The 22,243-nt window shown below is 40.9% G+C and overlaps 2 protein-coding genes and 1 non-coding gene across 7 annotated transcripts in view; 1 reads left to right on the top strand and 2 right to left on the bottom strand.

The window, feature by feature from the left end:
• The window catches only part of SF3B3 (splicing factor 3b subunit 3), a 52,933-nt gene extending 42,598 nt beyond the window's left edge, over positions 1-10,335 (bottom strand). Inside the window, exons 1-6 of one of the 4 annotated variants that reach the window (XM_026011648.2) lie at positions 10,200-10,335; positions 9,847-10,107; positions 4,676-4,822; positions 3,342-3,668; positions 2,450-2,622; positions 1,805-1,946 (exon numbers count right to left, since the gene is read on the bottom strand). In XM_026011648.2, the coding sequence (XP_025867433.2) occupies positions 1,805-1,946; positions 2,450-2,622; positions 3,342-3,668; positions 4,676-4,745 (712 nt within the window). In that variant the 5' untranslated portion in view covers positions 4,746-4,822; positions 9,847-10,107; positions 10,200-10,335. Of the gene's footprint in view, positions 1-1,804; positions 1,947-2,449; positions 2,623-3,341; positions 3,669-4,675; positions 4,823-7,351; positions 7,480-9,390; positions 10,108-10,199 lie in introns of those variants that run through there. The other 3 variants (XM_026011647.2, XM_072731542.1, XM_072731543.1) reach the window with 3 other exon arrangements.
• On the bottom strand, positions 2,959-3,038 carry LOC112929549 (small nucleolar RNA SNORD111). The gene has a single exon (XR_003236945.1). It is a non-coding gene; the product is annotated as a small nucleolar RNA SNORD111 (small nucleolar RNA).
• The window catches only part of COG4 (component of oligomeric golgi complex 4), a 28,880-nt gene continuing 16,968 nt past the window's right edge, over positions 10,332-22,243 (top strand). The window contains exons 1-8 of one of the 2 annotated variants that reach the window (XM_026011651.2): positions 10,332-10,534; positions 12,724-12,806; positions 13,519-13,633; positions 15,225-15,399; positions 16,197-16,390; positions 18,177-18,282; positions 19,410-19,567; positions 20,296-20,354. In XM_026011651.2, the coding sequence (XP_025867436.2) occupies positions 10,367-10,534; positions 12,724-12,806; positions 13,519-13,633; positions 15,225-15,399; positions 16,197-16,390; positions 18,177-18,282; positions 19,410-19,567; positions 20,296-20,354 (1,058 nt within the window). In that variant the 5' untranslated portion in view covers positions 10,332-10,366. Of the gene's footprint in view, positions 10,561-12,723; positions 12,807-13,518; positions 13,634-15,224; positions 15,400-16,196; positions 16,391-18,176; positions 18,283-19,409; positions 19,568-20,295; positions 20,355-22,243 lie in introns of both variants that reach the window. The other variant, XM_026011652.2, reaches the window with a different exon arrangement.

Raw genomic sequence — 22,243 nt, 5'->3', positions numbered from 1 at the left:
CTCTATTCAATTAAACAAAATGTAAGCAAGTAATGTTTCTAAAATGTTCATCTTTAGCAAGTTATTATTCCGCTGCTTAAAATCCTTCAGTAACAAAAAGAGTAACAACAAAATCTTTCAGTAGTTACCTCCCCACCACAACCTCTACCCAGCCTGTTAGGTCTATCAATCCAATCACAATCAGCTTCCAGTTCTTTGAATGAACCACATTCTTTCTTTGCACACAACAAAATGTTGAACAAATGAAGCCCTTGTCAATGAAATATAGGTAATATTACAGCAAGTAATGTAATGTGTAATGTTTAATATAGGGCTGCTTTCTAAGATTTAATACTCAAAGACAAGTGCTATCTTATTCTCCAAAATCCTCCCTCCTAAAGACAGATTTCACTTTAGACATCAATTGAAGTACAAATGACTCCACATAAAAAGGATCACTGTCTTCCCCATGCCTGCTGAAACCTAGAGTACAAGTAGTCATTTCCTTTAGTCTTTTTATATAATGAATAAAATTGATACGGATTTTTTTTTTAAGATTCCATTTTTAAGGGCAGCCTGGGTAGGCTCAGCGGTTTAGCGCTGCCTTCAGCCCAGGGCCTGATCCTAAAGACCTGGGATCGAGTCCCACGTCAGTCTCCCTGCATGGAGCCTGCTTCTCCCTTCTGCCTGTGTCTCTGCCTCTCTCTGTCTCTCATGAATAAATAAAATCTTAAAAAAATAATTTAAAAATTTTTTTAACTTCCATTTTTAAGTAATCTCTACACTCAATGTGGAACTGGAACTTACAACCCGAGATCCAGGGCTGCCTGGGTGGCTCGGAGGTTTATCGCCTGCCTTCACGCCCAGGTCGTGATCCCGGGGTCATTGGATGAGTCCCACATCTGGCTCCCTGCATGGAGCCTGCTCCTCCCTCTGCCTGTGTCTCTGCCTCTCTCTCTCTCTCCCCGCCCCCCGCCCCATGTCTCTCATGGATAAATAAATAAAATCTTTAAAAAAAAAAAACAAAAAAAACCCGAGATCCAAGAGTCGCACACTCCAATGACTGAGCCAAGCAGGAGTCCCGGATACTGATTTTCTAACTGAACAACTCTGAACTCCTACAAAAATCTTACTTAGCTATGATCATTTAAAGTTGATTTCAATTTCCTAAGATTTTAGGTTTTGTTATTTATAACCATAAACTAGCATACAGAATTTCTTTTGTTACTAATCTTCCTCAGTTTTGATACTTAAGTTATATTAGGCTCATAAAGTGGTATGATAGCTTTAATTTTTTCCTAATCTCTAACGAAATTTAAGGTCCCTGAAAATTCTGGACCTTAAATCTTTTGGGAAAGATTTTTGACTACTTCTCCAATTTCTTTAATGGATGCTGGTCTATTCAGGTTCTTCATTTCTTAGAGTCAATTTGGGAACAATTTTCAAAAATATTCCTATTTCACCTAAGTTTTCAAATTCAGACATAATACAGTTTTATCTTGTTGATTTGTCCATTTCATTTGTCTTTTTAAAGATTTGTTTTAATTTTCTTAATGACAGTGACTATCTATAATAAAAATATCAGAGCACTCAGTAGTAGTCAATATTCCAAGCTGAGCACTCTCCCCATCTTTTCTTCCTTTGCCTCTATCAGAAGTAAAAGTCAACCATTCCATGAACTTCTAACTTCACCAGACACAAGATATTTATTAGACTTACTAGAAATAGATTATAGTTTCCAAACCCCATTAAGTAAACTCTCATAGGTTTGCATATAAAATGAGCCAAGTAAAAAGATACAAAACAGCTCTGAGAAAAAAAGTACCTGTAATAAGAAAGTTGCCATGTTCCTCCAAAGGTTCACTGTACTTTCGGACCACATGATTTAAACCAAGGTCTAACTCATAGAAGGTAAGCGTCTGCTGGGTATTAGCTGCTGCTTCCCCTGTTGGATCATTGTCTGCTTCCTATAGAGAAGTACATTAGCAAAAAAAGGCATCAGGATTCCTCCATTTTACAAATGGGGAAGCAAAGGTCCTCAACAGTTTACCAAAGCTCATACTACTAGACAATGGCAGAACTCGAACAAGAAACTGGGTCCCCTATTTTGGGGACTAGGGTTCCCTCTACTCAAGGCTACTGCAAAGAATGGTATGCCTCCCTTTCACTATCTCCCTGCAAAAAAAACCCCACATACAGTTTCACTTCCTTTTTCAAACTGCTGTTTCCCATAAATACCGTTTTTTAGGATGACTGTTCAAATCAGGGTAAGGTGCTATTATATCGTTAGGTTAGCTGTGAAACATCCCAAAAAATCTTATTAGTAAGACATTTGGAAAACAAAAGCTGTAAGACATCAATAATGAAGAAAACAATCATTAAAGCACTGAGATGAATGGAAGAAACCTAAAGGGGGTGTAGGGGGAGAGAGAGAGTGAGAGAGAGGAGGGAGTCAATGAGTCCCCATTACCTCATAATCCATTTCCAGACAAGCAAACATTGGATTTTCAAATCCCACATCTACTCCGACCACATGATATACTAAAGTGTTCGCTTTGTGGGCCTCTAGAGGGGATGAAATGGTAAGCCGGGCTGCAGCATCTCTGTTCAAGATATATACCAATTTCTGTTTTTCAATGGCACCTATACATAAAAGAGACAAAACAAATAAAATTTCCAGAAGATAAAAGGACTTACAGAACAGCCAGAGTCACACCACAATTATTTCTTTAAAATCATTAACATCCAGCACTAACTCTACAAGTGTATTAACTTAGAGGATCTTGAAATTAGTAAAATAAACAACAGAATTTACACCCCCCTTCCTAATAGGGATCTCAATATCTCACTAACTCTTCATAATTTTTCAGCGTCCCCTATATTTAATGATACTGGAAACAATAATTTGTAAAATTGACAGCTTTATTCTCTGAACTTCGATCTAATGATTTTGTCACTTGCCAGAGAGTTGCCTTCCAGAGGCCTGATCAGATACACAGAATTTCCTTCAAGAGATTTATCAGAGAAGAGACATGAATGTGAATCATCACTTCAGGCTAATGAAAGCAACCATATTCACTGCCTAGTTATATAAAATCATTTCACTGTAGGCTTTCTGCTACACATATAGAAACGAAAAAAACACCTAATCCAACCAGACAGTAAATAGAAAAGGTGTGTTAAGACGACTCTCCCCATTGTTTTAAAAGGAAAAGTAACTTTAAACCATGGCATTAATCCAAATATTGTCCAAACTTTACCCAGGTAAGGAATTTATTGGCACAATGCGAAGACCACAGCACTGTTACCCTAAACTGAGCATCTGTAAGTCAGAAGTACACTCAATAGAGCAAGTCACTCACTAATCATAACAGCTCGCCCTTTGGGATCCACAGCTAAGAACTGTCCAGGAACAATGCGGCGGCATCCGCTCTTGCCAAAGGTTTCTTGGTGAATTTTCTCAAACATATTCTTGGATGGCTGGTATTCCAGGATAACTATCCGACCTGAGTCACTGCCAACCACAATGTAGTCTTTGGTGCCACCCGTTAGCCTAAAGGCCATGAGTGATCTGATAACACCAAATACTTCCACAGTTAGCAGAGTATGTACTTTGCCAGTGTTGGGGTCAGGGCGAAGCAGCTCCAGTATCTTCCCACGGGAAACAACAATTTCCTGTTGTTTGGTTCCTAGATTACCAAAACAATAAAGATCACAATCAGAACTAGTCAAAAATAACCTGGATGGATCAAAATTCCCCTCAAAATAAATGTAAGTAAGTTGGGGGCTCAGTATTTTAAATTTTTTTATTCTATTTCATTCCCACAATTGATAGGATTTAACAAAAGTGGTATCAAAAAACTTTTAAAAATGGTCAACATAGTTCTTTAAAAAACATTTAGTTTTTCTAAAATGTCATTAATCCGCATAATTAAGAGTTGTATACAAATGGTATTAACGTATAATGTTTAGCTTCATAAAATTAAGTATTTCCAAAGGCTCTTTCTAGCTCATCTTGAAGGCTATTGTTCTAGAAAATCATTTTAACTTTTTGTGGAATTTGATGGATTATTTCAAACAACTTTTAAAGCTGTTATGTAAAATATATAATTTACTTCTAAAGTCAGTCCTAAGAAAGTTCACTTGCCTTCATAACCATTATTGATACTTCTAAATGCTTAATAGCCAATTTTCCCCCATCTCTCCCTGTTTGCTACATAATTCCACTTGGATATGTTGTCATCATCGACTTCTTCCCAAACTCCCTCTCTAGTCCCAACTAACCTGCTATCAATGTTACTATCATTTTCTCTGCCGCCCAGGCTGGAAATTCATATTCTTCTCGATCTGTCCCCACTTTCCTAGTACAGGTCTTTACTACTTAATGTCTAAATGCCTTCCTAGCCTATCAGATATCCCAGTCTTATCCATCCCAATCCATTCTCACTTGCTCAAGGCCACTACTTATCAGGTCACCTTCCCAATGGTCCCCTCAGAATCAAATAAGATCAAGTACTTCAAATGGCTTTGGAGACTGTAAAAAGCATTATATAAATGATGTTGTCTGGTGAATTAAGATACTTTCTCTATAATTTATTTCAGGAAAAAAGTTTGAATTTAGAAATGGAATCTGAAGCATGAAACTATTTAATCTTGAACATGTTTAATTCAGAAAGACAGTAACTAGAAATCTTACCAGAAAAGTTGCCATGAATGGCAAAGCTGATGCCTGTGGCTCGCTGCAAGGTCAAGTTGTATAGAAACATGATGGGAGCAGCACCAAGGTACTCACAACTCCACAATCAGGCCTCAGTTATACTGAGTCAAAATAAACTAAGAGGACCTAAAAGCAGAAAATTATCAGCTGAGAAACTTACTTTAACAATTATTTTTTTAAGATTTATTTACTTATTCATTCATTCATTCATAAGAGACACAGAGAGAGGCAGAAACAGGCAAAGGGAGAGGCAGGCTCCCCACGAGGAGCCCGTTGAGGGACCCGATCCCAGAACTCCAGGATCACAACCCAAGCCAAAGGCAGACACTCAACCACTGAGCAACCCAGGCGTCCAACAGATGTTTCTATATAGGAACTTCAGGGTGAAGGCAGAACCCAGAGTAAGGCTTACTAACAGATTTATAACTAGAAAGTATTCTATACACCAGGGACTATGCTGTATACTTTGCCTCTATTTCCTCAAGGAACCTATAAATAACTCATTATTATACTAATTATATAGATGAACAGATTAAGAAATTAAATCACCTGTCAAATTAATAACAAGCGGTAAAATCTTAGGATTTGTACCAGTATTCATTCTTTACGATTTACTTAACAGAGGGCAGCCCCGGTAGCCCAGAGGTTTAGCCCCGCCTTCAGTCTGGGGCGAGATCCTGGAGACCTGGGATCGAGTCCCACATCGGGCTCCCTGCATGGAGCCTGCTTCTCCCTCTGCCTGTGTCTCCGCCTCTCTCTCTCTCTCTCTCTCTGTCATGAATAAATAAATAAAATCTTAAAAAAAAAAAAAGATTTACTTGACAGAGAGCGTACACATGCATGCACGCACACACATGCCCATGAACACAGGCAGAGGAAAGAGGGAAAAGCAGGTTCCCCACTGAGCTGATCCTGGGATTGAGCCCAACACCCTGGATCACAACCTGAGCAGTAGGCAAACTTAACCAATTGAATGCCCCCAGGCGCTGTACCATTAATAGAACTCTATTTACCTTTACTGTCATAGAAACTAAGGAGCTCTACATGTACCTATGATTGCATAGGCTTTACACACATGGTTAAGAATTCTTTAAAAACACAGCAAAAAGCTCCTTCTATCCATTCCCTAGCCATTCAGTTCTCCTCCCCAAGAAAATCAATTTTATTTAGTTATATGTCCTTCCAGATATTTTCACAAAAACATGTTAACACTAATCCTTTTTAACTAGTGGTTGAATACTACATATTATAGGCTCCCTCATATTATCCTGCAACTTACTTTTTATTACTTTAGTTTGAAGATAGCAACAAAGAGCTTTCTCATTTTCATTTTCCAGCCATGGAGTACTTCACTGAATTTAGCCAATACCCTACTGATAATCATTTAGGTTCCCAATCTCACTATTAAGAATACTGCTGCAAAGAAAACCCCTCAATTGGGGCACCTGGCTGGCTCAGTTGGAGGAGTGTGCAACTCTTGATCTCAGGGTGGGGAGTTTGATCACAGACGAGGTGTAGAGATTAAGTAAGAAAAAAAATTGTAATTTTTTTGGTAAGATTTTATTTATTCATGAGAGACACAGAGAGGCAGAGACATAGGCAGAGGGAAAAGAAGCAGGCTCCTCGCAGGAAGCCCAATGCAAGACTCGATCCCCCGACCCAGGATGACATCCCGAGCCGAAGGCAGATGCCCAACCGCTGAGCCACCCGGGTGTCCCTTTAATTTTTTTAAGTAGGTTCCATGCCCAGCATGGAGCCCAACACAGGGCTTGAACTCATGACCCTGAGATCAAGATCTAAGCTGAGATCAAGAATTGGACACTTAACGACTGAGCCATCCAAGTGCCCCAATAAAAACTTAAAAAAAAGAGAGAGAAATAAAACCCCTCCTATATAGATCATTTATACATGTATGACTATATCTTTTTTTTTTTTTTAGGATTTTATTTACTTATACATGAGAGTCACAGAGAGGTACAGACACAGGCAGAGGGAGAAGCAGACTCCCTGTGGGGAGCCTGATGCCAGGACTCGATCCCAGGACCCCGGGACCACGACCTGAACCAAAGGCAGACCATTGAACCACCTAGGGTGTCCCTGTATGACTATATCTTTAAGATTAATCCCTAGAAGTGAAATTGCTGGATTGATGGACTCATACATTCGAAATATTGACAAATATTACCAAATTACCTTACAAAGAAATTCTAACAATCTATATCCCCAGAAATGCATGAGCCTCTATTTCTGCACAACTAGGGTTTTGCTAATCTAACAGATAAAACTGTTAAGTGTAGTTTCCTTTTGCATCTCTTATCTAGCACAGTATTTGACAATTAGAATTTAAAATTTGCATCTACTCACCATAAAAAAAAAAAACTGAAACAAAACTCAATTCCTGCTATTTCAGGAGGCCTCTCTATACAATCACATAAAAGGATTCTTTTCATTAAACAAGACTGTTAAGATTGCAAACTAATGTACCTTTACCATAAAATTACCCAGAACTACAACTATACAATTACTGCCATGAAAGTTATTTTTCAATTAGAGGTCTTGAAAAATCCAAAGTAATCACTGTGTAACTAACACAAAAAATTTGTTTTAAATGAGAAAAGAGAATTATGAGTGAACAGCTTCATAAATGATAGTCACCTGGGCGCCTGGATGGCTAAGCGGCTGAGTGTCTGCCTTTGGCTCAGGTCATGATTCCAGGGTCCTGGGATCGAGTCCAACATTGGAGCAGGGAGCCTGCTTCTTCCTTTGCCTCTACCTCTCTCTCTCTCATAAATAAATAAAATATTTAAATAATAAAAATAATAATAGTAATAGTCATCCAGCTTTTGCCCAGCCCAGAAATGGTTAGAAGAGGAAAAGACTGGAGCACCTGGGTGGCTCGCTCAGCAGGTGAAGAGTCTGCCTTTGTCTCAGGTCAAGATCCCAAGGTCCTGGGATCAGGTCTTGCATTGGGCTCCCTGCTCAGAGGGGAGTCTGCTTGAGGTTCTCTCTCCCTCTACCCCTCCCCCTCTGCCTGTGCTCTCTCAAATAATAAATAAAATCTTCAAAAATAAAATAAAATAGGGACACTTGGTGGCTCAGCAGTTGAGCATTTGCTCAGGGCGTGATCCTGGAGTCCTGGGATTGAGTCCCATATCGGCTCCCTGCATGGCTCCTGCTTCTCCCTCTGCCTGTGTCTCTCGTGAATAAAGGTAAATAAATAAAATAAAATAGGAAAAGATCAAACCCTCCACTTTGGAAACAGGTACTGAGAGGTATAAATTTTCCTTCTTCAAATTTTAATTTTTTTTTTTTTTTTATGATAGTCACAGAGAGAGAGAGAGAGAGAGAGAGGCAGAGACACAGGCAGAGGGAGAAGCAGGCTCCATGCACCGGGAGCCTGACGTGGGATTCCATCCCGGGTCTCCAGGATCGCGCCCTGGGCCAAAGGCAGGCGCCAAACCGCTGCGCCACCCAGGGATCCCTCCTTCTTGAAATTAAGAAACATCTTTAACTTTATTCTAGAATGGTAGAGATAAAAGAAAAACTGAGATGATAAAAGGAGAGCATTTGGAGAAATGACCTACAAAAAGAAAAATTAAGAAAACGCACTGACAGAGACACAGACATACTCGCATCCCCAGCAGTTATACACTCTATAGAAGTTCCAGGGAAAGTTGTTCTCAGCTTAAAATTGAAGAAAAAGAGGCAAAGAATATGTTGCAAGGGCTCTGATTTGCAAAGCAATTATGTGATCAACTATACTTCAATTAAAAAAAAAAAAAAAGGAGGGAATGTGATTCTCAAAGCTAAATTTATTCTATCACAACCTGCTGCGGTTATAAAATTTCAAACATAATTTCAAAACTGCAATTATCAACAAGAAAACGTAATAAATCCCTATCATGTCAACATGATCCATGTGGCACGACTGACTAAACTAAAAAAAAGAAATCGCGGGATCCCTGGGTGGCGCCACGGGTTCGGCGCCTGCCTTTGGCCCAGGGCGTGATCCTGGAGACCCGGGATCGAATCCCACATCGGGCTCCCGGTGCATGGAGCCTGCTTCTCCCTCTGCCTGTGTCTCTGCCTCTCTCTCTCTCTCTGGCTATCATAAATAAATAAAAATTAAAAAAAAAAAAAAAAAAAAAAAAGAAATCGCTATTTAAAAAAAGAAAAAGGGTGGCTCAGCGGTTTGGCGCCTTAGGCCCAGGGTGTAATCCTGGAGTCCCGGGATCGAGTCCCACGTCGGGCTCCCTGCATGGAGCCTGCTTCTCCCTCCGCCTGTGTCTCTGCCTCTGCCTCTCTGCCTCTCTCTCCGTGTGTCTATCATGAATAAATAAATAAAATCTTTAAAAAGATAAAGAAAAAGAAAGAGGAAACCACAGGCCACTTCTGAAGCCCGTAAAAGTTTCCAGCCTACTACTCTTCATTCTCTGTAACTCCTGAAGAACTCCATCTACTTTCCAGTTCCTTTTAGAACTGCCGGCATCCATTACAGCCTGCAGAATTCAAACCTACTTGGATTCAGGTTCCTCAGCTATTCTTTTTTTTTTTTTTTTCCTCTCTCTCTCTCTTTTATCAGGTAATGGGAGGAGTTGCCTTTTGGAGGAAGATCAGCACAAAATCACAAGAGCTATATACCAGGAACCCCTAACGGCCAAAACTTGGTAAATATGATTTCCCGGCAATCCTACCTCCTGTCTGTGATCGCCACGAACTGCGCCTCTAATTGCTGCCTCCGTCCCCTTTTCCTTGTGCCAAAGGAACGGCATCGCATTCAAACCTCGCGAAGTCTTCAAAACAGATACTACTGTCCCCCACTTTGCAAATGAGAAAGCTGAAAATCACTGAAACAGCTGCCCGAATACCAAAGCACGAATTCAAAAGAGGGTCGGTCTTGGCACCAAAAACGGTTTCCGTTATTTACGCTTTCAACACACTAGATCCTTCCACCTTACAGTTGGTGTCGTGTACGTCCATCCCGCCCCTTCCCTCGCCTCCCGCAAAGCCTAGGAGCTGGGCAATTTCCAGGAGTCTTATTTTGATCCAAGCTTCGCTCCCACCTTTGAAACGGAAGTGGGAGAGGACTCCTGGAAACCGTTTTCGACCCAAGCGTTCCCCTTCACCTCACCGCTTTGCCGGCACCTTACCGGCCTACCCTGCTTCAAAGACCCGACCAAAGGCTCCGCCAACCCTCCTGCTTGACCGCTCTCTGCCTCCTCAGGCCCGGGGAAGTTTGGAAGCTGCTTCTTTACCCTGCAGCAGGAAGGATGGCGTCGATATCCGACAGATGCTGAACTCCTTCAAGGCCTAAGCCACCGCCACCTTCAACCAGCCGGCGTCCGCCATTAGCTCTTAAGGCAGGGACCTTCCGGCTGGCGTGCGACGTAGAAAAAGTCCCCAACCAGCGCCTGAAGAATATATATATATATATATATATATATATATAAATAATTTTTTTTAATGTTTGTTTCTTCGACTCTACATTGAAAACTAAACATACCTTATGGCTTTCACTTTTCCCAGGAGAACAGAAACCAAATACACCCTTTAAAGTGGCCTTAAAGGAAAAAAACTCCACAGAAATCCATCGGGCATTTTCTTGGGCAGCCGCAAAGACCTGGCGCTCAAACGAGGCTGGAGGGGGCCTCGCGGGGCCGGAAGCGCGAAATGGGAACCAAGATGGCGGATGTGGAATCCCCTCAGAAGCTGTCAGGGGTTTCTCTGCCTGAGGGGATGGGAGGAGGCCGCTGCTCGGAAATCTCCACCGAGCTCATTCGCTCCCTAACCGAGCTGCAGGAGCTGGAGGCTGTATACGAACGGCTCTGCGGCGAGGAGGTGTGGGGCTGAGCCCGGGGCAGTGGGTAGGAGCCGTCAGTCGTGGGAAATCCGGGCTGTGGGAAGTTCTTTCTCTGCCTTTGCTGAGGGAAACAAAAAAAAAAAAAAAAAGCATATATTGAAAAAGGAGTGTAGTTGAGCGTATTAGGGAGGACGTGACATCTCTGTTCCCTTGGTCTGATGTCCCTAAGTTTGTTTTCCCTGTTACCTGGCGATCTGCTTCGCTCCCCTTGATTGCCCAGGCCCTTGGTGGAAATTTCTTGGCCAGAGCAGTTAAACTGACAGCGTATGTCAACTCGCTTGTTTCTCGAAATAAGAATAAGTAAATAAGTCTTCCGTTGACTTAGCAATATAAAAATTATGAAACGCAAAAAGAAAAAATTATGAAACGCTTTCACCGTGTTACCTCAGTTAAGCAGGAAGTCATCGCAAATAAACTTGAAGCGTTTTGAGACTTTTGGAAATGCAATTTAGGTAGCTAGCGTTTAGGTAAATGCACAGGTTTGTAGAAGCTTGAGGTCTTAAGACAGGCACAACTGTCTAATCTTGGACTAGTCCCTTTCACCTCTTGCACCTCTGCATTGTGTCAGATAAGGAACATGGCTTGCAACCTCCATTTTCCGTGGCAACCTGATGCTATCAATATATTTTTTAAAAGCATTTGGGTTCTTTGCCTCTCAGAAGAGAGAGATCCAAGCTCTGATCTAAAAGCCTGGTAGCTGTTCCCGAAACCAGACTTTTAATTAAGATTTAATTGAGTACAAAAGGCAGCAGGAGGGAGAGGGGATTATTGATATCTAAGAATATTTTCAAATATTAACGTGCACCAACTCGAGCAGTTTGATAACATTTTTCTCAGCAAGTTGTGCTTTATAAAGTTCAGTACTCCAACAGTACTACGCGTGCATTCATTGAGTCCATGTTTAAGGTGAAATTAAGACCATCTTATGGAATAATAATAGTTCTGTATTTGTATTTGATGAATGTCAAAGGGGAAGTTTCCCTCTGAATCCTATTGAATTATTTTAATAGAAATGTATAACTGATATTGATGGCTATTAATGAACAATATTTCACATACTATGTTAAGCACTTTATGTTCGTTGCCTTGTTTGGCTCATACAGCAGTCCTATAGGATATGTATTACATTCTACAGATGAAGAAAGTCAAGCATTTAAGGTTAATGTCAGTTGCAGTAATGCAGCATATAACTTGGCTGAGAGGATTATGTATTTATCCCTTCTGGGTACTAACTGTACACTATGAAGAGACTTTTTGTAACTACCACTTCGAAAGTTTCATTTGTTTAGGCATTATATATATTTTTTAAAGATTTTATTTATTTATTCATAGAGTCAGAGAGAGAGAGAGGCAGAGACACAAGCAGAGGGAGAAACAGTCATCATACAGAGTGCCCAATGTGGGACTCGATCCAGGGTCCCCAGGATCACGCCCTGGGCTGCAGGCGGCACTAAACCTCTGCGCCATCGGGGCTGCCCTATATATATATTTTTAAAGATTTTATTTATTTATTCATGAGAGACACAGAGAGAGACCGAGGCAGAGGGAGAAGCAGGCTCCATGCAGGGAGCCTGACCTGGGACTCGATCCCGAGGATCACCCCCTGGACTGAAGGCAGTGCTAAACCGCTGACCCACCCAGCTGCCCTAGGCATTATATTTTAGATGCCTTCCTGTGTTAGATACTATGCTAACTATATTGAATAAGAGTTTATTTCCTTCCTTTGTGGTATTCATCTGCTAGATGAGAATAAAATATACAGAAGGTATCAATCATTAGGCAATGTGATAGATACAAAAATGAAGTATTGTTTGCTTAAGTTGTAAGAGAATTAAGTGAAGGACATTTGAAATGGGATTCACCCTTCAGCTAAGTGGTTGAGTTAGATAACTCTTAAGGTTCCTTCTGATTAAGACGCCTGAGTGGCTGGCTCAGTGGTTGAGCATCTGGCTTCGGCTCAGGTCATGATCCCAGGGTCCAGAGATTGAGCCCCACATCAGGCTCGCCAAAAGGAGACTGCTGCTTTTCCCTCTGCCTATGTCTCTCCCTCTCTCTCTCCCTCTCTCTCTCTCTCTCTCTGACTCTCATGAATAAATAGAATCTTAAAAAAAAAAAAAAAAGGTTTCTTCTGACCATTCTGATGACAAAATGCTTGATTGTGTTTCAGAAAGTGGTGGAGAGAGAACTGGATGCTCTTTTGGAACAGCAAAACACCATTGAAAGTAAAATGGTTACTCTCCACCGAATGGGGTGAGTCTCCATCTCAGCAAGACCTATTGTAATTCCAACAAGTTCTGCTGGATAAATTCCTGTTTTTCCTAACTTTCTATTATAAAATGCCATCTAATTTTGAAATTTGAGGATTATTTCAAGGTTAATTAAATACTTAAGGTATGCATAGTCACATGGTTCTAAAAGTGTTTTCGGACCAGTAAGTACCAGAATCTTTGGGAAATTTGTTGGAAATGCAAATTATGAGGCCCCACTCAAAACTTACTGAACCAGAAAGAAACTCTGGGGATAGAACCTGGGAATCTGACAAGCTTTTCACAAGCACACCAAGTGATCCTGATGTGTGGTTCAAATTTTGAGAACCACTGTTTTTACAAACTTTGTGTATTTGCTAGTCATAAAAATTGCTCTTTTAACCTCATCACCCTCTTTGATTGTTGGTTAGTGCATTTTATACTCCACAGTGGGGAGTATTTGTTCTCTAGTTCTTTAGCAGTACCTATTTAGGGGAGTCTTTAGTATATAAAAGTAATTTTTTTTATTTAGTATAGGCCTGAGTTTCAGTAAAATACTCTTTAGAAAAAGCTGTGAGTAGAGTGAACTGAGCTAAAAGTTGTGAGAAGGTACAAAGACAGTAGAAATCATAGTCACCATCTGTAAAAAAAATTTTCTATCTCTTACTCTGACCTTCTGCCCCTATGGATATGTGTGTGCTGACATGTGTCTCCAGTCCCAACCTGCAGTTGATTGAAGGAGATGCAAAGCAGCTAGCTGGGATGATCACCTTTACCTGCAACCTAGCCGAGAATGTGTCCAGCAAAGTCCGTCAGCTTGACTTGGCCAAGGTAATCTCATTGAACTTCTGATGTTTGAAGTTAGCAGAGCGCAGTACAAAAGCCGCCACATTAGAAATTAGAGCAGCACCATTCAATATAAATCTAATGCAAAATACCAAAACCCGACAAAGATACCACAAGAAAACGTCAGACCAATACCTCTTATGAATAAAGACATAAAAACCCTCAACAATACCAGCAAAGCAAATCTAGCAACATATAAAAAGGATTGTACTATGATCAAGTAGAATCTATCCCAGGATCGCAGGCTTGTGTTAACATCTGAAACCCAAATAATATAATCCACTGTATCAAAAGAATAAAGGACAACAACCACATAATCATCTCATAAGCTCAGAAAAAGCATAAACTCAAAAGACTTGTAGTAAAAGGGAACTTCCTCAACCTGATAAAGGCCATCTATGGGGACACTTGGGTGGCTCAGCGGTTGAGCATCTGCCTTCAGCTCAGGGCGTGATCCCAGGGATCAAGTCCCATGTTGGGCTCCCTGCAGGGAGCCTGCTTCTCCCTCTGCCTGTGTCTCTGCCTCTCTCTCTGTGTCTCTCATGAATAAATAAAATCTTTTATAAATAAATACATACATACGTACATACATAACTATAAACCGGTATTGACATTTTGCCACCTTTATTTCTATACCAAGTCTTTGAAATCCAGTGTGTGATTTACACATCCTAATTTGGACTGGCCACATCTCAATTACTCAGTGGCCACAGATCATTAATGACTACTGTAGCGAATAGCACAAGATCTGGGCTCTTGAATAAGTCAGTCCCAGCCTCATTTTACCCCCTGTGAAATAGCATAACTTGCTGATCTATTTGTTGAGATTCTGCAAAAGTAATTTAACGATACATTATAGCCACACAGCCACCAAGTCACATGTTAAGGTTTCTTTAAAATATTCTTGCTTATTCTAGAGGCACCTGGCTGGCTCAGTGGGAAGAGTGTGTAACTCTTGATCTCAGGGTTGTGAGTTCTAGCCCCACATTGGGTATAGAAATTACTTAAATAAATAAAACTTTATTTTTTATTTTTTTTAAGATTTTATTTATTTATTCATGAGAAACACAGGGGGAGGGGAGGCAGAGACACAGGCAGAGACACAGAGATGGGACTCGATCACAGGACTCTAGGATCACACCCTGGGCCTAAGGCAGACGCTCAACCGCTGAGCCACCCAGGCGTCCCTAAATAAAACTTTAAAAAAAAATCTTGCTTATTCTAAGGGAAGAATACTTTCTACACGTTTCACCTATTTTATTACTTGGTTTATAATGTCCTCTTCTCAAATATTAAGTACACTCTGATTCCATTATTAATTTAACAACATAAGTCAAATATAAATATGCCTTGTCCCTGTTCCTGCTTCCATTAAAATGAATGATGTGGTCACATAAATAAAATTGTATGATACTTATTAGTGTTATTGATCATCATCGATAACAGTTTTGTGAGTGGTAGTGGTTTTGGTTCAGGGCCTCTGGTTAACCGGATTCTGCCCCAGAATCTCTGTACCTTCTGAACAGATGTTTTGCAAGAATAGGACATTTTTTCTAAGCATCAAGTCTTTTTGCAGAATCGCCTCTATCAAGCCATTCAGAGAGCTGACGATATCTTGGACCTGAAATTCTGCATGGATGGAGTTCAGACTGCTTTGAGGAATGAAGATTATGAGCAGGCTGCAGCCCACATTCATCGCTATTTGTGCCTGGACAAGTCCGTCATTGAGCTCAGCCGACAGGGCAAAGAAGGTGAGCATCCATCCCAAACTGTTGATTTCTACGGTCATTACAAGCATTTGTAATGTGTGTTGGTAAGCACCTATAATTTCTGGTCTAGTTACAAGCAGCTATAATCAGAACAAGACAATCTCAACCAAGAAAAGGGGAACTTAGGCAATTTCCTTGTCTAATACTCAACCCTATATAGGTCATAGACCACCCTAGGGCAGGTGCTGTTATTCCCATTTTATAGAAAAGGAAACTGAATCCAGATCCGCTGTTCCTCTGGCCAGTGGGTTCTTTCCACTTGACCATATCACTTACTTATAAAATTAAATTCTTAGCCTTGCTTCTTAGGCCTTCTGTGATTTCAACCCACCCTGTCTTTCTCATCTTGTTTCATGCTATTCATTCATACATCCTTTCACTGTGCATATATAGAGTCCTTTTTATGCCAGAGTATTACTTGTAATACTTTAAAAAATACTTTTTTCATCTTTTTGTTTCTATTCCTTTGTTTCATTCCCTTTGCCTGGAATGTATGTTCCTTCTATTCAGGTATCAAAACCCTACCCATCTTTAAAAGATGGGATATCATTTCTAGGAAGACCTTTATAATTACTTCAACCAAAAACTTGACTCGTGGACACTATTCTTATACACTTACCGTACACTTAGTTTGTTACATCTATTTGTGCATGGATCTTATTTCTTTTGCTTGATTGTAATTTCTATGTATATATCGAATGAATAGTGGTACACAAAGTGGCATAGAACTAACATAGTACCATTCTTTACATTCATGCCCATTTCTCCCCATTGTGCAGGCAGCATGATTGATGCCAACCTGAAATTGCTACAGGAAGCTGAGCAGCGTCTCAAAGCCATCGTAACAGAGAAGTTTGCAATTGCTACTAAAGAAGGGGATCTGCCCCAGGTGGAACGCTTCTTCAAGATCTTCCCACTGCTGGGTCTGCATGAGGAGGGATTAAGCAAGTTCTCAGAATACCTTTGCAAGCAGGTATGGCCCCTGACTGCTTGGTAGGATAGTGGTATGGTTCTCTGACTATAGATTGGGGCACTGTATAGATCTAGTTTCTGTGGATATGTTCTCTCTTCTGGATTTAACTCCCCCTTTCTTGCTCTCACTGTAGCCTAGCAGGACTGGATGTACACATTCATTCAGCACTTATCTAGGCATGACCTAGACATCTACTGATATACATTCATTTCCAACAGACCAAGTGAAACCATAGGAAAATTAAAATGTAAATTCTGTGATAAGTTGAATCACCCTTTTTAAGCTATCAGCCAGGGCCTGGCTTCTTTTAAGAACATTCAGAGTTGTTTGTTAGTCATTTTAAGACTTCATAACCAGGCTTGAGTATCAAAATCAGCCACATTGAAATGAAGGAGGTGAGGTCACTTAAGGTTAAATCTTGAAAAAGAACAAGTTTCAGTTAAAGCCTCAGCATCTTCCCTTTGATCTTAGATGGAAAGAAGCAAAGCTCAGCAGGCATGGGTGCAGAGGTTATTGTTTGTAACTATATATCAGAATGCATCCGGCCACTTCCCCCCAAAATTCTCTATAATGGAACACTACTCTTCATTAAGAAAAATGAGTTCCATATGTGCTGACATATTTCAGTCTCTGACATATAGTTAAGTTAAACAACTATATGCAGCATTTCTGCTTAAAATGATAGGTGTCGGGATCCCTGGGTGGCGCAGCAGTTCGGCGCCTGCCTTTGGCCCAGGGCGCGATCCTGGAGACCCGGGATCGAGCCCCACGTCGGGCTCCCGGTGCATGGAGCCTGCTTCTCCCTCTGCCTGTGTCTCTGCCTCTCTCTCTCTCTCTGTGACTATCATAAATAAATAATAATAAAAAAAAAAAAAATGATAGGTGTCAATAAAAATGTTTGCATAAGTATAGGGCATTTTTCAAAGGGTTAACAACAGTTATCTCTTGAGAGGAGACTTAGAAAACTGAGAAACCTAGGGAAGAACTGCTTTTCACTGAACACTCCTTTATTCCTTTGGAATGTTTTAAGTGTGTGTCTTACCCATTCTAAAAAAAATTAATTAAAAGGGCACCTGGGTGGTTCAGTCAGTTAAGTGCCTGCCTTTGGCTTAAGTCATGATCTCAGGGTCCTAGGATTGAGCCCCGCCTTGAGCTCCCTGCTCAGTGGGGAGTCTGCATCTCCCTCTGGCCCTCCCCCTGCTCATGCTCCCTCTCTCTCTCTCTCTCTCAAAATGAATAAATAAAATCTTTTAAAATAATTAATTAAAAATTAAATATTATAAATAAATAAATAAATAAATAAATAAATAAATAAATAAAAACATAAGGGGGGGTGGGGGACTGGCACTTTTTTTTTTTTACCAGTACTTTGCCACCTGGGACCTAGAAATGGCTTCTGCTTTTAATCCTTTAAAAATCCCTCTGCAGTACCCAGATTTGTTGTCCTGCTCAATTGAAGCACCATTAATGATAACTTTGAGTTAAACTTTGAGGTGATTATTGGAAGTGGGGATTCTTTTCTTTGGCTAATGGCAATATATATCTTCAAAGTAAAGGAAAGCATTATTTATATCTCTGAGTTGAAGAAGAGTTACTGCTGTGCTCAAGTTCTTTGTCTTGCCTGAGGCCCAGACAACTCAAAGCTCAAGAGAGGTTCCTCTGTGCTGCCTAGGCTTTCAAGCATCAAAGCAAACATGGGAAAAAGAAAGTCAGTGGGAGGTCTTTTTGGAAAACTGAGGCTAGCCTTTGATTTGAGAACTGTCTATGGATTTTCCACTTTTTTCAGGTGGCCAGTAAAGCTGAGGAGAATCTGCTGTTGGTGCTGGGGACGGACATGAGTGATCGGAGAGCCGCAGTCATCTTTGCAGATACACTCACTCTTCTTTTTGAAGGCAAGCCTCTTTCTCCACTTGAAGAAGACTGAAGATGTTTCTGCCTAACACCCACATCCTAGCTTTTCTTCTCTCCCCACTAGCCTGATGCCTTTAGTTTAATCCTGTAGCTTGCTATGTATTGATACATTGGAGAATTAACTTTCTTTTTTCTTTTAAAGATTTTATTTATTTGAGAGAGAGAATGTGCACAAGCAGGGAGAAGGAGAAAGAGAGAGAGAAGCAGATTCCCTACTGAGCAAGGAGCCCAATGTGGAGATTGATCCCAAGACCCTAAGATCATGACCTGAGCCAAAGGCAGATACTTAACCAGCTGAAGGCATAGCCACCCAAGAGCCTCTGTAGAATTATCCTTCTTTCTTTCTTTCTTTCCTTTTTTCTTTCTTTCTTAGAGATAAAGAGAGGCAAAAACATAAGCAGAGGGAGAAGCAGGCTCCCTGCGAGGAGCCCGATGCAGGACTCCATCCCAGGACTCCAGGGTCATGACCTGAGCCAAAGCTAGACGCTCAACCATGAGCCACCCAGGTGCCCTTAGAATTAATTAACTTCCTAATTAAGTATCTAAATAGGAAAAATTAGAGTCTCTCAAGTGTTTTGCTCCTCCCCAGCCCTCAAAACCCAAATGCTAAGAGTAAATTTAACCCTAAAGTAAATTATTGGGAGGACAGTGATGCTGATTTCCAAAAATACTCCTATTAAACTATCAGTATAGAGGCACCTGGGTGGCTCAGTCAGTTGAACATCTGCCTTTGGCTCAGGTCATGATCTTTGGGACCTGGGATCAAGCCCGGCCTCCCTGCTCAGCAGGGAGCCTGCTTCTTCCTCTTCCTCTGCCTGCAGCTCCCCCTGCTTGTGCTCTTGCTCTCTCTCACTCTCTCAAATAAATAAATAAAATCTTAAAAAAAAAAAAAACTATCAGTATAATGTAAATGCCTTCTGGTTTACCAAGCACTGCACATTTTAAACAGCAACTCCCAGCACTGGCAAGAACCACTTGTAATTTATTTTAGGAGTTAAATTACCTTAAAGCATTGAACTAGACCCCGGATCAGTCCTAGATAGAGGAAAGGAGTTTATCTTATGGGAAGAATATTTAGAATCCAGTCTTCTCATTTTCTCCATTGTAGGTATTGCCCGCATTGTAGAGACCCACCAACCAATAGTGGAGACCTATTATGGACCAGGGAGACTTTACACCCTGATAAAATACCTGCAGGTGGAATGTGACAGACAGGTGGAAAAGGTGGTGGACAAGTTCATCAAACAAAGGGACTACCACCAGCAGGTAAGCAGGGGAAGCTGCAGGTGGGTTTGGAAACAATGTGAGCGATTGATACTGAATACAATAAATTGGAGGTGGGGTGGGGAAGGGATGAAAAAAGAGGTAGATAGAAAAATAAGTGCTGAATGCAAACTGCATCTTGCCTGTCACCAGCTTACTTTGGATTTGAGGTATTCTCAAGATGATATAGTGCAAAATTGAGAAAGAAGTAGAAAGGGCTTCCTGGAAGAAACAAATAGAAACATTAGAGCACCTCTCTATCTCAGAATGTGCAACAGTGCCTTCTGCTGATATAAGGAGAATTTTACTTAAGTTCCTGTTAAGTGTTAAGTAATTTGTCTGAGATTTCTCCTTAGTTCCTTTTTTATCTTCTTAGTTCCTTAAGTGCTCACAATAACACTTGCTTTTACATGAACTTTTTTTCTCCTTTGAGCAGAGGAAGTAAGAGCAGGATTTAGAAATACGAGTAACCCATACAGTTTTACTTGTAGAACTCTAGGCAGCTAGGCAGTAGTTCATTAGAACATCATTAACATCACTTTTAAGTGCAATAATAGAGATGAGCATTAGCATCTAAAGCAAAAGTAAATCTTTGGCCTATCTCCCTAATAGCCTACTGTTAAGCAAACTAAACTCAAACATTCTTGTATGCCCAAAGTTTGGAGGGACCAGCAAGAGGAAGATAGAAGGAGGGTGGGGAAGAGCATTTTCATTTCTTTGGTATATTGCAGTTCCGGCATGTCCAGAACAGCTTGATGAGAAATTCTACAACAGAAAAAATAGAACCAAGGTAATAATCCTCTTTTCTTCAGCCCATGGGAATTTGGATTGGTAATTGTGCACCATTCCAAGACTACTTTATTACAATGTGGTCTGTGTTTTAAAAATATTTTATCTATGACTCAAGCTTTTACTTTTGCCTAATAAAAGTAATATGCTTGTTAAAAGAAAATTCCAACATAAAATTGTATTCATTCAATTGGTAAATTTTTACTGAGTACACATTATGGGTCAAACACTAGTCTTTGGTACTGGGATGTGACAGCAAGCAAAGTAAGCAAACCAGACAGTCATTCTTTCCTTGTGGCATTTGTAGTCTATAAAACAGATAATAATAGCTAACATATATATAGTGTTTTCTATATGGCATACATTGTTCTAAGCACTTAAATAATCCAGTCATTTATTCCAGCCTCTGTACTGTTGTCATTTTGGCTGGATAACTCTTTGTTATGGAGGACTGTGCTGTGCATTGTAAGATGTTTGGTAGCATTCTTGGCCTCCACCCTCTCACGAGATGCTGGTAGCCTGATGTTTCCAGACACTGCCAAATGTCTTGGGGGCAAAATTACCTTCAGTTGAGGATCACTGATTTAATCCAGTAGCATTTTTTACAGAGGAGACTAAAGCCTGAAGAGGTTAAGTGATTGGCCCAAGGTCATACAGCTAGAAGACTACAGACCAGAAATAGAATCCAAGTAGTCAGACTCTAGAATTCATGTTGTTAATCATTTAGATATACTAAGTGTAGGGTACAGAAGAAGAGCATATAATAAAGGGATATTACTTAAGCTGATAAAGTTCAAGGAAAAATCTCTGAGGAAATGACCTTAGATCTGAGGCCTTAAGAGTAACTAGACATAAGAGATAAAGAGTTGGGGCGCCTGGGTAGCTCGGGAGTTGAGCGTCTGCCTTCGGCTCAGGGTGTGATCCCAGGGCCCTGGGATCAAGTTCCGCATTGGGCTCCCCATTGGGAGCCTGCTTCTCCCTCTGCCTGTGTCTCTACGTCTCTCTCTCATTAATAAATAAAATATTAAAAAAAAAAAAAAGAGGTAGAGTTTTCCAGGTAGAGCAGGGAAAGAATGGACAAAGTCACTGTGTATTTGAAAACTAAAAGGACAGTGTAGCTGAAGTACAGAATTGGAGAGAGCCTCATGTGAGGTGAATCCAAAGAAGTCATTAGAGTCAGGCCAATCAGGGTCCTATATTATAAGCCCTATAGAAATCATGTGATTACAGTACGACCAGATCTATGTTTTAAAAGGATCTCCTGGATCCCTGGGTGGCGCAGCGGTTTAGCGCCTGCCTTTGGCCCAGGGCGTGATCCTGGAGACCTGGGATCAAATCCCACGTCGGGCTCCTGGTGCATGGAGCCTGCTTCTCCCTCTGCCTGTGTCTCTGCCCCTCTCTCTCTCTCTCTCTCTCTCTCTGTGTGTGTGACTATCATAAATAAATAAAAAATTTTAAAAAAATTTAAAAAATAAATAAATAAATAAAAGGATCTCCTGAGGGATCCCTGGGTGGCACAGCGGTTTGGCGCCTGCCTTTGGCCCAGGGCGCGATCCTGGAGACCTGGGATCAAATCCCACGTCGGGCTCCTGGTGCATGGAGCCTGCTTCTCCCTCTGCCTGTGTCTCTGCCCCTCTCTCTCTCTCTCTCTCTCTGTGTGTGTGTGACTATCATAAATAAATAAAAAATTTTAAAAAAATTTAAAAAATAAATAAATAAATAAAAGGATCTCCTGAGGGATCCCTGGGTGGCACAGCGGTTTGGCGCCTGCCTTTGGCCCAGGGCGCGATCCTGGAGACCCAGGATCGAATCCCACGTCGGGCTCCCGGTGCATGGAGCCTGCTTCTCCCTCTGCCTATGTCTCTGCCTCTCTCTCTCTCTCTCTCTCTC

This window comes from Vulpes vulpes, chromosome 12 (genome assembly GCF_048418805.1).
Source record: "Vulpes vulpes isolate BD-2025 chromosome 12, VulVul3, whole genome shotgun sequence".
Lineage (NCBI taxonomy): Eukaryota > Metazoa > Chordata > Mammalia > Carnivora > Canidae > Vulpes > Vulpes vulpes.
This window is presented reverse-complemented; position numbering and strand designations above follow the sequence as displayed.